At 41.3% G+C, this 15,277-nt stretch overlaps 4 protein-coding genes across 4 annotated transcripts; 1 reads left to right on the plus strand and 3 right to left on the minus strand.

Moving 5' to 3' along the window:
* Positions 1-414: 414 nt before the first annotated feature.
* On the minus strand, positions 415-6,654 carry LOC108598278 (phospholipase A1 member A). The gene is made up of 6 exons (XM_017984931.2): positions 6,650-6,654; positions 6,526-6,569; positions 1,488-2,222; positions 1,383-1,408; positions 786-928; positions 415-729 (listed from the first exon to the last, which is right to left on the minus strand). The coding sequence occupies exons 1-6, from the start codon at positions 6,652-6,654 to the stop codon at positions 621-623; spliced, it is 1,062 nt and encodes a 353-aa protein (XP_017840420.2). The 3' UTR covers positions 415-620.
* A 538-nt stretch (positions 6,655-7,192) lies between these two features.
* Positions 7,193-8,287, minus strand: LOC108598383 (inactive pancreatic lipase-related protein 1). The gene is made up of 3 exons (XM_017985041.2): positions 8,154-8,287; positions 7,352-8,101; positions 7,193-7,298 (listed from the first exon to the last, which is right to left on the minus strand). The coding sequence occupies exons 1-3, from the start codon at positions 8,285-8,287 to the stop codon at positions 7,193-7,195; spliced, it is 990 nt and encodes a 329-aa protein (XP_017840530.2).
* Positions 8,288-8,438: 151 nt separating this feature from the next.
* On the minus strand, positions 8,439-9,700 carry LOC108598475 (pancreatic triacylglycerol lipase). Its single transcript, XM_017985166.1, has 3 exons — positions 9,660-9,700; positions 9,489-9,603; positions 8,439-9,438 (listed from the first exon to the last, which is right to left on the minus strand). The coding sequence occupies exons 1-3, from the start codon at positions 9,688-9,690 to the stop codon at positions 8,439-8,441; spliced, it is 1,146 nt and encodes a 381-aa protein (XP_017840655.1). The 5' UTR covers positions 9,691-9,700.
* A 723-nt stretch (positions 9,701-10,423) lies between these two features.
* Positions 10,424-12,335, plus strand: LOC108607932 (glycerate kinase). Its single transcript, XM_017999049.2, has 3 exons — positions 10,424-10,528; positions 10,658-11,806; positions 11,862-12,335. The coding sequence occupies exons 2-3, from the start codon at positions 10,664-10,666 to the stop codon at positions 12,189-12,191; spliced, it is 1,473 nt and encodes a 490-aa protein (XP_017854538.2). The 5' UTR covers positions 10,424-10,528; positions 10,658-10,663; the 3' UTR covers positions 12,192-12,335.
* The last annotated feature ends 2,942 nt before the right edge of the window (positions 12,336-15,277 follow it).

Below are 15,277 nucleotides of genomic sequence, written 5' to 3' on the forward strand. Positions count from 1 at the left end.
TTTGACTTTCAAAATTGTAAACAAATATTCAAGCACTGTATAAATTTTAAGCGTGTTTCTTTAAGAGCTCGTTATAATATATATAAAAATTGCAAAGAACATATAAACTATATAAATATATATAAAAACAAAAGTATTTGCTCCCTTTTCTGGCAACACCCGCCCATGTTACATATAATTTTATGGCTATAACTTAAAGGTATTTAATATTTAATGCAATGTATACTATTTAATCTAAAACAAATAGCAAGCACAAATTCAAAATTAATTATATTATTTATCCAACATGCAAACCAAACTGACTATTACAAAATACAGCTAAAGGCTTAAACAAATGTATTTGGAATTCAATATTAAAAGCAAACAATAAAACAAATGTTAACTGAATAACAAACAACAACAAATTGCATTCAATCGCTTTGTATTTTATTCAAATGCCAGCAAATTTTGCTTACTATTTAATGATTAGAGTTTAGATTTGTACAAGGCGCCAAACCTCTGACCAAAGCCTTAATGGCGGCAAATATTAACTAAAGAACATTTCACAATTCAAATAAATACATTTAGGAAACAAACTAAAATCACATAAGTGCTACTACAGCTCCAACTTCACCCAAGTTCTATCGTCGCCGCACGCCCTGATATTCACCATTGGCGCGTCCTTTGCCCGGAAATCCTCGAGCAAACGGCGCCTTGGCATTGGTGGTTACATAATAATTGCCTCGAGCTCTGCAATTTCAAAAACAATTAATAAATGCAATGTCTGCAGCCATAGCAGAACTCACTTGTGTGAGCAATGCTCGCCCATGAGCACATATTCCGAATCCTTGGGCTCACACCAGCCTATCAGATAGGTAAACAGATTAGGACAGGGACCCGCATAGAAGCCACGAGTGCTGGTAATTGATTCGATGAAATAGGGCGTAACCTGTAAACGAATATTATGAGCAATTGTTTGGCTTTACGGTGGCTAAGTGTCGTTTTTTATGCGTTGGCCAGTAAATATTTGAAGCCACTAAAGCATTTATGGCAACATTAGAGTGTGTTAAAGGCTTTTATACGCTTTGAATTCTGAAACTTAAAAAGGGTAGCTTAAAGTTTAGCAAAACTGTTAGAAATCTGTTTAAACAAAATCTTTGAATAGATTAAAATATTAATAATGGCGACTTAGAGCTTTGACTTTGGGTTTGATTTGAAGTTCTCTTGACTCTCTGGCACTACAGATAAAGTGTATTTATATTTGAGCCATACGTTGCTGTTAGTCTGTTTGACTAAGACAAAAGCGTATGCCAATAGTTGCCTACATTCAGTTTTTGCTTCTCGCCTTTTAAGCACTGTCATTTAATAATGTTTATGCTTTGTTTACAGCGCGGCTGACTTACCTTTGTATGATCGCAGGCCAAAGTTTCTGCAACAACAACAAAAGTTAAGCTTGAAAATAATACACAAAATGAAGCAACGCCTGAGCTCAGCTCAGTTCGACTTACGAAACAAAGTAGCGGAGCCAACGCAGGCGGGCTGCCTGGTTCCCCCATTGACATAGAAGTCCGCATGTCCGCTGGAGTGCCACTGGCCCAAGATGCCCGCACCCGTATGCATAACATCGACAAAATGCGCATCGGAGGAGTCCAGATCGCGGGAATTGTTGGCGCCGGCATAGAAGAAAATTGTGGGATCGAGAGCGGTGATGCGGCCCAGTTTGCCCTCCTCGGGCTTTAGATGATTGGCTACCAAGCCGGCAATGTGCGCACCCACGCTGTAGCCAATGAAATGAAGATCATCCGGCTGCGTGCCACGTGGATGACGCGCCAGATACTTGACCAGCTGAGCAATGCATAAGCTGCCAAAGCGCGGCGCCCATTCCATTTGACTCAAGCAAGGCTCCTTCACCGCATTGGAATAGTCCACAATGATGATGTTGTAATCCCCAACGGCAAAGTAGGCTTCGCGCAAGTCCGGACTGGGACTGAGCGAGCGTCCGCCGCCAAAGCCATGTATGATAATCTTGGTGGGATGACGCGGATTAAAGTGCGTAAAATACAAAGAATTTGGATCGAGCACGTCGAGGAACTCGGGCTGCTCCTGCGTGCGTCGCGTATACAAATAGAACTGGATCTTCGGGTGTGGACATCGATAGGGCTTCTCCAGGCAAGAATCCGTTACATAGACCTGCGTTTGGTTTTGACCCGCCGCCACCGCCTCAGCGACAATGTTTTGTGCAACTGCAAATTGCAAATTGAAGAGTTGATAAGCAGTCAGTTGTTAGCTTGGCCGACAAACGGGTTTTTAGCCTAATTGCATAAGCGCCACGACGGCGACATTGAATGTGCAACAGTTTGCAGCTGCCACAGACGGCGACTGCGACTGTGACTGCGACTGCGACTGCGACATTAGTGCAATTGTAGAAAAGTAAAAGTCAGGCAGGCAAAGTGAGCGCGCCAAAAAGCAAAAACGGAAGTTGCTCCAAACACTTTTATTATTGTTGTTACTGTTGTTGTTGTTGTTGTTGTTGTGGCGACTGCTATTTATAACACCAAGAGCGAGTTAAGTGTGTGACATAACTGGACTGTCGTATACATATAAACGAGTTATGTGCGTGATTCATTCAGCTCAAAGCTCATAAGGAAAGCCCAAGCCAATGCCCAATGAGCTCATCTTAATGCCAAGCGCCTGCGCTGAGACACTAATTTAGACTCTGTACAAAGCATTAGATTTAATGGGAAATGGGCAACAATTGCCAGTTGCAGAGCAATAGGAAAAGTAATTTGGATCAATTTGTATAAAAATCAGAAATAATTATTTAGTTTGTTATAATTAATTCTTGAGTTCTACTTTTTTTCTTAAAAATATTGATTATTTAACAGTTACTCAAAACTAATCACTATCGATGATGAAAATAATAAAAATCAATATATAATTACTATCATCTCGAAATTTTTGTGTGGTAAGTAAATCAAAGTAATTAATTGTTAAGTGTGTTAACTATGTGCTTAGCTTTTTATTTAAACGGTTTTACATGCACAGTCTATCAATGTCGACTGAGCCCGCCTCTGCGTGGTTTCAAAATTGAAATTGATAGTTATTGCTGTAGTCAAGTTACTACTTTTTAGGCTAATACCCAAGCTTGACTTAGCCTTGGGTGCGCTACCGATTAATGCAGCATATAACTAGCTTAGCAACTAGCACTTGGCTTTAAGTCAGACAAATATTAATTAAACAACTAGAAGCAATTTTTTTTAGCTTAACTGCAAAAGCAAATATTGAACACAAATTTTAAACAAGCCAACAAAATTGCAGTTAACTACATGCAACACAAAAACCTATAAACTAAACTATTTAATGCCAAAAGCAAGCAACAAAAACAAACACAGCTAACGATTAAAGCAACAAAGAGTCTTTCACTTGTGCAGCGTAAACAACAAAACTTGAGACGAGCAAATGATGAGCACGTACTATCTATTGTTGTTATTGTTGTTGCTTTTGTTGTTGTTGTGGCTATGTGGGCAACTGTTTGCTGTAGTCTTCCGCATTTGGCTTTGCTTCCGTTTTGAGCGCTTTTCCATTTGAAATTTTCCATTTTACTTTAGTTGTACTCCAAAAAGTAAAAAGAGAGCTGCCAAAAAAATAAATAAAGTAAACCAAAAGACATTTAATTGACATACGTTATGTTCAGTCCAAGCCCGAGCAGCTTATATAAGCAGAAAGCAAAAGCGAAGACGCAACCGCAGCCGCAGCTGAGGCACGTTTCGAGCCATGGCTAATTGTAGGCGTACTAACTGAATTATGTTGCGAGTTTTGTGGTCATTTGGATTTGGCATTGTGCAAAAGCCGCAGCGCATGTTGCATGCTACATGTTGCAAGCTGCCAGTTGCCAGTTGCGGTTCGTCTGCTGTGACAAAATTGTGACAAGCCCCCGTCAGCAGATAAAACAAAATGATGTGGACAACTCCTAGGCTGTTCACTAAGCCATGAGGTGAGTCGCGCGCTTGCCCTAAAAGGTGCAACAAGTGGCAAGCTGGTAAGCTGCATGCTGCAGACCGGTTGCAGCCAAAACCAGGCCAACAGCTAGGCTTGCTTCACTGCCGATTCTCAGCGCATTATTAATTCGCCAATAAATATGCATAACGTGGCTTAAAGATTGCGACATCGGAGCTACTGACAACTGAGCTCAAGCCACGCCCATAAACTTATGAACGTTAGAGCATGAAAATAGCTTGCATTGAATGCAGAGCTTGCTTAGCAACAGGAAATATTTGCAAAACATTATTTAATTTAAAGTTGGCATTTCATAAATGCAATTGTTTGTTCTTTTTATTATCATTTAAATGTTATTGTATTTGCCTTCAGTTTAATTCAAAGCCAACAGTAAATTATATATATATATGGCTTACAGCCGTTGCGTTGTTATATTTTAATGGCTACCTCAACCTCTCAATGCGCGCTTTGACTTTGGCCGTCACATGCGCTCGAGACATGACACGCACTTTTTGCATTGCGCATACGCCACATGAGCCAGCCAACTCTATTTGATGACACCTTACGACTTTTAACAACAATAATTTTATAACTAAATGGCATGCCTCATAAATGCCAGAGCTTTAATTATTGCAACATATCTTGGCTAAGGGTGTCAAGGTGCATTAGCAGCGCTTATTAAATAAATACGCTCACCCAAAATAATAATAAGCGACAAGCTTCAGATGAGTGTAGTTGAACGAACGGTAGCACAAGTCAGTTAAGTCAGCTAATAGGCAATTAATTAACTGGGGCAACAACAAACAGCAGCAGCAGCAGCAAACGCTAGACAAAAGCGAAACAAGACAATGATGCGGCACTTTTTTTAGCGCACTTTGTTATTTGTTGTTATGCGTTACCGATTTTGTAAAAAAAAGGTAGTTACAAGCATAACAAAAGATTTAAGTTAAAAGTGAATGACTTGACAGTGATTCTGAATTGAAGAAAGTTAAATAAATAAAGCTATTTATGGCTTAAACATTACCTTGACCAGCAGCTAACAAAAACAAATTTTGGGGCTTTCCCAAGTTTTCTACGTGACCGCAGACATCGACATACACTTTGCTTGCAGTCTATAAATTTATAATCAAAGCTTTGATTGCTACACTAAGCTGCCCACATTATAAATAATTTTGTTTAGTTGTTTTTGTTGTTTGCTATAAATATTTATAACAAGGTCGCGCATTGGCAACTTTGTTGGCCTAACGCAATAACAAATAACAACAATAAAAAACATTGTGCAAGTATTTATGCCGTTGACGCAAATTCAATATATAAACAATAGCAGCTGGCAATGTCTGATGGCTGGGGCACGCCCCAAACGAGAAGCCCACGATGACAGCGTCAATTTCAGAAGAAAGGCAATAAAAGCAATGAGGCATGGCCAAACCAAAAAACAAAAACAAAAAACGAAGTAAAACTCACAAAAAAAAGGTGCCAAGCAGTCAGTTCGAAAGTAAAAGTTTAGCTTAAATACGAGATGGGCACATTTTAGTTTCTTTGGATTTCTTTTTAGCACAGACAGGCACTTAAGATAAATAAGACAACTAAAACAACAACAACAACAACAACAACAACAGTAACAAGCAAGTCTTAAGTTCATAAGAAAATTGTGTACCAACCAACAAAATTCAATTGAGCTGCCAGGCAAGTTAATATCAAACATATAGACAGCTGTTTTCTTAGCGTTGTAATTAATGCAAAAAATATGTGAAATTTATGCAAACAGTGCCAAAACATTTTTCTTAATCGCGCGCACTTATCGCTAACACTGCCGGCAGCTTTTATTATTATTTAAAACGCGCGCACAGTTCAACTTTTGTGTTGGCTTATGCAACTGCAAATATTTTTGTATAAACGTCTTTGCACTGTGGGTCAAGGTTTATGCATTAAATTGGAAGCAAAGCTGCACTCGAGTCGAATTTTATTTATTTTTTATGCATATATGCATTTGCCTATGGCAACTGTCGCTCTGGTCATTGGACTCGGCCAACACACACACACTCTCGTTTTCACAAAACTAGGGGCGGCACTCCAGCTCTTGTCGCAGCATAATTTCATACGCCCCGTATATGTTTCAATTTGCAAACAGCCGCGCGCACGTTGCTGCCCAAAAAAATACAAATAAACTATTAAAACCACAAAAGCAATTCAATGCAGGCTTTCTTAATATTTCTCTTTTGCCGTTTGCTTTGTTGAAGCGTGCGTCTCGCTAGCAAGCTGCCGAGCAACTAAAGCGCACAGTCAGTTCGTGTCTTCAGTCTTTCGTTTGCATTCAAAATACAAATATTCGTTGCTGAGCGCCAAAAAAGCTTTGGCTGCCCAAAAAAGAGCGAGCTTTGTTCAGTAGACTCTCTATTGATAACCAATATGAGCTTAGCATGCTTAGACTACACAGCTACCCTGTAACAGGCCATAAAATAATTAAATAATATATCTAACAATTACTAGCTGGCTTATTAATATTCTTTGCCTCAGAGTTATTTGTTCTATGGATATTAATGTGCTTACAGCTTAAAGCAGATTGCAGTGTTGAGTTTGTGCAGTTGAATTCACTTTATCCCAATTTCTTGAACCGCTGAATATACAACTATTAAGCTAAGCATTGCCGCAATTATTTATTCTTATTATTCACTGCATGCTTACGCGCCAACAGTTCCAGCACAACTGACCTGCAAGTAGCCTTGCTCCCAGCCTTGCACTCGTGTCAGCTGCTGCTCTTCGCTCAAATAACGAAGAACTCCCGCCCACGCGCATCACTCGATGCACACTGGGCGCTCTCTCAGCAACAAAGCAGCGCTACTCTCGTTCGGCCGATGCAGCCCTCAGAACGATCGAGAGCATGAGAACGAAAGATGCGAGCAGCGCTGCCCTCACATTAGCTGCCGCTCACGCTCTCTGAGGTGCTGGCGCTCTCAATTTGTGTTCTTGCACTAAGATCAAGTCAGTGACGCTGGCAGGTAGGGCGGCAAAGAGCCCGCCAGCTGGTCAGTTGTGCGTCGACTCTTGGCGCGTAAACAAGCAGTGATTGGGTTGTCAGAATAATAATAATAAATAATTGTGCTAACGCTTAGCTCAGCTTACTGATTAGTTGTTGTAAATTTTCTAATCAGCAGTCTAACTTGCTTAATATTTATGATTTACTTTTTAATTTCATTTAGCTAATTTGTTTATGAATTTAATTGCTGTTAACTTTCTCGGCTACATCGAATGCTACATCAATGGGCGGACCTTTAGCATAGGGCGACTGGGCATTGGTGCTCACAAAATAAGAACCCGAAGCGCTGCAAGAAGCAGGATAAATTAATTAATTCGTGCTGTGCAGCATGTCACTTACTTCTCCGGCACAAAGTAGCCCATTAGCACATAATCCCGCTCCGAGTATTGGGAACAGCGTTGCGTAAGATACTGCAGCCAATCCCCACAAGGCTGAGCCCAGAAGCCACGCGCGCTGACAATAGACTCGGCATAATAGGCGCCCGCTCTAAAGTGATTGCAGCTAAGCTGAGCAGGATTGCAACCCGGCTGACCAAACAGCTCCAGATTGACATAGAAGTCGGCATGCCCAATGGCCATGGGCAGCATGGAGAAGAGAAAGGGATCTGTGTGTAGCACATCAATAAAATGAGCATCACCACGATCGAGTTGTCCAGCTGGTGGATTGCCATGAAAGCCATTGCCAGCGGGATCGAGAGCGGTGATGCGTGCTAGAGGCGCATGTACATGGTTGGCCACCAAGCCGGCCACTTGGGCACCCAAACTGAAGCCTATTAGGTGAATCTGCTGGGCTGTATAGATATGTGCTACCAATAAACTATTAATTAGTTGAGCCACGCACTTGGCTACTGTTGGAATATTCTGCACCGCCCAAGGCAAATAGCAGGGCAGGCGCACCAGGCTGCTGTAGTCCACGGAGATGACATGCACGGGCTGAGTTTGCAGCAGTAGTGGGCGAAGCTCCAAATTGGGCGTGGCATTGCGATGACCAACGAAGCCGTGTATAAGAATTTTGAGTGGCAGACGTGGCTCAAAGAGCGACGGCTCCGGATGCAGCGCATCCAGCTGTACAGGCTTCTCAACTGTGGCGCTGTGCGTGAATTTATTTATAATTTATGCAGTTTATATATTGCAGAACCTACTTGTTATAAAGCCAGAAGCTAATGCGTTGATTGGGACACTGCACATCGGCAAACAGACAAAGCTCGAGCGGCAGCAGCTGCTGGCCAAGTGTGTGGCGTCCCAACAGCAGCAGCAAACAGAGTAAGACAAACATGTCTAGCTGCTGCTGAAGCTAATGCCCATTATATCGACTGCAGTTGGCCTTCGTGTAAAAAGAGGGCAAACGCTTTGGCGGCGATAAGTGAACTCAAGGTCTGCGCTTTATTCTTTTGCTGCGGGCTTAGTCATTGACTTATCACAAAAACTTAATTTAATGGCTCATCAAGCGATTCATGCGCTTGCCATATTAACTGCCGTTCCAGCTCATCGGTGTCCACATCATTGTCCTCCAGCTCTGGAAAGGATTCACGCAGCTGCAGCTCAAAGTCCTCATCGATCTCGCTGTGTTTATCATGCAGCTTAAACTTGGCCAAGTATTTGCTATTGTCTGCCTCTTCTAATGGACCCAAGGCAAAGGGACTGGCGCTGGCTGTCTTTAGAAAGTAAGAGCCACTTAGCTGCTTACCCACATGGTAACCCATCAAAGCTGTGGGCGCACGCGTTGAACAGAGACCAAAGAGATGAATTAACCAGCTGGAGCACTGACGCGCCCAGAAGCCCAGCTTGGAGTTAATGGAGTCTGCATAGAAACGCGGCGCTCGCTCATGATTACACGAGCCTGGATCATTGGAGTTCTCTTCCATGCAGCCTGGCTGCACCGCTCCAAAATTCGGATAAAAGTCCACATGCCCCATGCTGCGCATCATTCCCCGCCCCAGCGTATCCGTATGCAGCACATCCACAAACTCCGCATCGTCCGCATCCAGCCTTCGATCTTTGCCGCTTAATATGAACAGCGGCTTGGCAGGATCGAGCCCAGTTATGTGCTTGGGCTTGCGTTTCAAATAGTTTGAAGTTTGACCTGCGACCTGGCCGCCCAGGCTGAAGCCAATAATATGCAGCTGCTCATTTTGCACTATGCCGCGATCTAATAAATTATTTATCAACTGCGCCAGACATTTGCTCACCACTGGGAGATTACGCACCGCTTGTACATAGCAAGGATAACGCACTAAGGGACCATAATCTATGGAAATAACATAGACATCCTCGTGGTCTAGCAGCACGGGTCTGATGTGATTATTGGGCGCAAAGTCGCGATTGCCTGTGTAGCCATGTAAAATAATTTTGAGCGCTCGCGGTGGCTGAAAGTCCCAGGGATTGGGATCAAGTGGATTCAGCTGCACGGGATCATCACGCGTGGCACTAAAAAGAGTTAAAGTAAGTTACTTTTCTTTTATTTACACTACACTTACTTGCTGTAAAGCCAAAAGGTTACATTTTCATTTGGACAGTCATCATTGCTGACGACAAAACACGCGGGATCCACTAGCCCCAGCAACGGATTTCCAACTGCACAACACACTCCAACTTTAAAAATAGTACTTTAATTATTTGCAAGCTTTGTCTTTATATTTTATGCCTACCTAGCAGAGCAAGCAGCGTTGTTGGCTTCATGTTGACAAAATTTGAGAAGCAAATGGCGCCCAACAACGAAACCCGCTGCTATTTAAGCCACCAACTGGGCATTAATCAATGAAGTCGATCTGTCTAAGACAACATACATATTTAAGCACCCACACTTGGCGGAGTATTAACAACTAATTCGCACTTGTTAAACTGCTAATTGGGTCAAAAAGAACGAAAGTCTACGCCAAAACCAAAATAAGCAAATCATTAAAAGTAAAATCAAATATTTACATGGTAATGCCAACAAGTCTAGGCAGCGTAATATAATTAAAACAAATAAATAGATCCTAACTGCGATTGCGTGCTCTTCTGCCCATTCCCTTTACTTTTGCCTGACTTTCTCGTGGGAACTGTTAGCAGTGAGATCCACAGCTGTGCTCTAATCTCTACATTACCGAATTTTTGTAAGTTTTTTATGAAATAATATCTTCAGATTGTAATATTAACTCTATTTTGTTTAATTAAAACTGATGCTAATTTCCGATTAATAATTTGAGCACTTAATCGTTTAACATGTGGCGCCATCTATCAAATGGTAGCAAACCTAGTATTCGCGCGCCAGCTTTGGCACAGCTGATCTGTTCAATTTAAATATTAAGTAATCGATAAGTTTGCTGCTTAGGCTCTAGACAAAATTTTTTTCTAAACCTGGCAGCACTGTATATGGGAACAGCTGTTTTAAATTCGTGGAGCAGCTGTTTACAAGTTCGCTGTTGATACTGCGGTGCATTTACAATAATACCCTTAATAAATGCATTTATAAAAGAAAGCGCGTGTTTGCTTGTAAATTATAAGACGGTTATCTATTGTAAATATATGTACAAATGTAAGTTGCTTATAAATAAATTATGCTTATCTGCTTACAAGTGCTTGCTGCGTCTCTTTCGCACAACTGTTGCCTGAACGCAGTTTTGAATTTAAAGTTATTCTAAATGTTGTTATTAAACTATTTTAGTTAATAATGGCCAAACGACAACATACTTGGACGCATATGCGGCAAATATTTAAGCAAGCTGTTAATGCAGTGCAGCCAGAGGGAATATTTGCGGATCATCAGAGCTTTGATCTTCGCCCCAAGATTAATGAGACTGATAAGCGCGTGCACATAAAGCTGGGAGGTCAACAAGAGGACATAACTGGCAAAACATGTCACATTGTCGGCTTTGGCAAAGCTGTGCTGGGCATGGCAAGCAAAGTGCAACAGGACTTGGCACAATATTCAGCAGGAGGTGTGCTCAGTGTGCCTTTGAACAGTCTGCAGCAAATGCAGCTAACTAATGAAATGGAAAAGCTGCGCTTATACGAAGGTGCAGCCAATAATTTGCCAGATGAAACGGCTCTAGAAGCAGCGCAGGCTATTAAGGAGCTAGCAGCGAACATGACTTCAAAGGATGTGCTTTTTGTATTCATTTCTGGCGGCGGCTCAGCATTGTTGCCATTGCCAAGGGCGCCACTAACTCTGCTGGACAAACGCAACATAGCAGACAAGCTGATGAAGTGTGGCGCCAGCATTCAAGAACTGAATACAGTGCGCATTGCCTGCTCGGATATAAAAGGTGGGCGCTTGGCACAGGCTGCGAGTGGAGCGCATTTGCTTGTGACATTTGTGCTGAGCGATATTATAGGAGATCCACTGGAGCTAATTGCCTGTGGACCCACCGTACAGTTTCCAAGCCCGCGGGGCATCACAGCCTTAGAGCTGCTGCAGAAATATCAAGTGTGGGAAGAACTAACAGCGGAACAACAGTCGGTGTTTCAAACGCCAGTAGAGCAGCAACAGCTGCAGCTAAATGAACGCGTCTTTGTCGTAGGCAGCAATGTCAAGGCGACAGCTAGAGCTGCACAAGAAGCTGCCCAACTGGGCTACATTCCATGCGTCTTAAAATGTGCAGTTCAAGGCGATGTCAGCAGCGTAGCCTCGGACTATCAACGCTTGCTGCAAGGCATACAGGAGTTTAAGCTGGGCAACATTAATCAGCAGCAGTTGCATGAAAGATTTGCATTCCAAGAGCAAGCCTTTCAACAGTTGCTGCAGGCTTTGGAGCAGCATATGACCAGCAAGGCGCCGCTGTTTCTTATATGCGGCGGTGAGCCTGTCATCAAGGTGAGTTCTGAAGTTCAGTTGTAGCCATAAACTATATTTAAGTTTGTTTAAACAGGTTACAGGTCAAGGTCTGGGTGGACGCAGTCAGCATTTGGCTTTGCTCATGTCGCAGATTCTACATCGTGATGAAAGTTTGAAGCAGTGCAGCTTTCTAGCCGCTGGCACAGATGGCATCGATGGACCGACCACAGCGGCAGGCGCCATTGCCGACAGCAGCGTCATCGAAGATTTTTTAACTGCGCACACTTTGGATGAACTCGCCGAGATCTTACGCAACTGTGATAGCTTTAATTTCTATGCGCAACTCCAAGCTGGTGGCTACCATATACTCACTGGTCACACTGGCACCAACGTGATGGATTTGCATTTTTTAGTTGTGCCCTGAACTGAGCTCAGTTTGACACTTGACGTTTGCGTAGTGTTAATGAAGTTGCTCTTGAAAAAAAAAACTTAGACATAGTTTCAATTTATTTAATAACTGTACAGACAGTTTGTTGTTATTTTTTACGATTTTCCTGTTTAAGTTTCTTATAAATTTTTACGACTCGTTTCATTAACACTTTTAATGTGCATTTGAAATATTCTGTGTGTGCTCTTTATGCTTGAGCTTTGAATTTTTTCGAGCTCAAGTGACAAACATAAAATGACAATTAGCTTTTTCCTCTGCCATAAAAAAAGAGAATATGTCTTATGAAATCAGCAATCAGTAATAAGCATATGTATATATGATACTTGAAGATGATGAATTGTGATGATGATCATATGTGTGATAAATCATGTGCCAGTATATATATTAGAGATGATATTTGAGTGGAGCACGAGACAAAGAAAATCTGCAATGAAATATATATAAAAATTAAATTTAATTGTATGGTTTAATGCATTCCAACCAAGTCCTTTTTTTAAAGTCTGATCGTGGCACGCGTCCATCGCCAATGGCAGCATAAATATTTGTCATTTGCCCATATACTAGCTACTTATATATTTGAGTAATATTTTGTTTTGTTATGCGCCTCATAAAAATGCGCTGCTAATAAATCATCTTAATTGTTTAAGACCCCCAAAGGCAAACAGTAGCAATGGCTAAAGTCACAGCAAAGGAGCCGAGGGGGGGTTACGCGCAAACGCAAACGCAAACAATAGTGACAACAACAATAGTCAGCGATAATTGCAATTAAAAATGTAAATTTATTTCTTTAGTTTTATTTATAGCAACAACAAGAAATATATAAACACAACTACAACAACAATAGGAAAACTAAAACGCGACGCGCGCCCAGTTGCAATTTACAATTTTACAACTGACACTTTGCTAAGCATTTTTTTTTTCTAATTGCATTTACACTACGTATTGTATTTGTTATTGTTATCTGTGTTGTATGCAATTATTATTATTTTTGCCGCGCATTTGGCACAATTATTTAATAATCACATGCGCTAGTCTGTGCTATTTTCGCTTGATTAACTCTCTGTTATTAACTAAGTTCAGACAAAAATAAACAATAAATAAATATATGTATGTATGCAATGCAATTGCAGCTGACTAAGTCTGCGATTCCCGTGAAAAACGCTCGCGTCTAGTATGAGTGGACAAATCTGTGTATCTAATTACAAAGTCAAAAGCAAAAGCTTAATTTACGCTTTATGGAAATATCAAGACACTTGCCAACGCGAATTACAATTCAAATGAATTGCTTAAGAGACAAATTTAGCTGCAGCAGTTTAGTATCATTTGCTATTTGTTTACAAGTTATAAATTGTTGAATTTATGACAAATTTAACAGGAACTTTTTTCAAGATTATAGCAATTGCAATAAGTACTTTATATAAAGACAAAAATTTGATATAAATGAAATTTAGTATTTCTAAATAAAGATTTTATAATGATACATTTAAGTATTTATAATAAAACTTTATTTTGACCAGTATAGTAATTGCAGTAAAAATGCTAGCACCAAAATTGGATTTATAAGAAATGTAGTAATTATTATAATTCATTAATTTTGAGTTGTGAGCTGCGCTGTGCCAAATAAAAATTGTTGAATTTTTAAAGATTCAATTTCTTTTCTAATTAAATTACACGCCAGCGCTAACTTTTAATTTCTATTAAATTGCCTAATTATCGATGGAAAGTTTTCTTCTGTGAAGACACAACATTTGCTTAAGAACACATTACGCTAATGAACTGTAACTGTAAAACGTAATTAAGCGGACAATTCAGGGCTTAGCCCACGCTTAGATCGCAGTGCTGTGATTAGAAACATTTCCGTTTCCGTTTGCTGATCAACTTAAAGCGCGCGCGCTCTATGCTTCAGTCTGTCGTCAGTTGCTATATTTAACACTTGCTATAAAGTTGGTCAGCGGTCGGTCAGCTACACTCCCCCGAAAACAAAGCAGAGCAGTCAATTTTTGTTGAGCTCCACCAGCTGTGGAATGTCGCGTCAATTTGTCTGCCGCGGCGGGCGTAGCAACCAACTGAGAGTTCGAACATCTGCTGAAGCTGCTTGGGATGATGATGATGAAGCTGCTGCGGCCATTGAGTGCAAGTGTCGCGTTGATTTATTAATTAAGCATCGGAGCGAGAGAGAAAGAGAGAGGTGGAGCGAGAGCGAGAGCGAGAAGTCTGCGCGTGGCAATAACAGCGTGTGCAGCAGCTAATGAAGTATGTGCTCGTGCTTCACTCAGCCATAAAGCGCGCGATCCACTCAGCTGGGCAATTTTAATTAATGCCGCGATCTGCTGCTGCTCCGATCTGTGCGTGAATACATATCAAATAGACTTTTGGGGCAGCTGAGTTGTTGACTTATGACATCACGTCCAGTTGCGCTCCAGACACGCTGACGACGCTTATCACACACACACACACAAGCAGAACGCAAATTAATGTATACGCGCGTGCCAAGACGAGTATCCTGCCACACACACAACAACAAACATTTGTGTGCTTGTGCTTAATTTGTCTAGACAATGGCAAAGTTCAAAGCAAACATATATCGCAGCTAGCGAGAGGCTACACACATGTGCAGCAAGTTCAATTAGTCGCCTTGCCACTTGTTATACGAGTGTACGTTAAATAATTTGCATATATGCCATATTTTGGAAATGATTCATGCGCTCAGGCATTTCTTAATTTACAGCAGATGCGACTCCAACCAAGTAAGCAAATTTATCTTGGGCTTATTTATATCTAAAGTTTTTTTTCGAAAACACTCAGTATTAAGCCATTTGGCTTTTCCATAATTGTAGCTTAGCCGATTTGTGAGGCTGCAGCTTTGCCATTTATCAAACGCAAGCATCTTCCCCCCACTCTGCCCCTTGGCAACGTTACGGGCAGCCAGCTTAATGTCAATCTGTTGCCTCTTGGCTGGCTATTAATGCATTACAAATAGGTGCGCCAGACCACAACAACAGCAGCAGCAGCAGCAGCAGCAACAACAACAACAACAAAGAGCAAGCACAACTGGTAACATG

This window comes from Drosophila busckii, chromosome 2L (genome assembly GCF_011750605.1).
Source record: "Drosophila busckii strain San Diego stock center, stock number 13000-0081.31 chromosome 2L, ASM1175060v1, whole genome shotgun sequence".
In the NCBI taxonomy this organism is placed as follows: Eukaryota; Metazoa; Arthropoda; class Insecta; order Diptera; family Drosophilidae; genus Drosophila; species Drosophila busckii.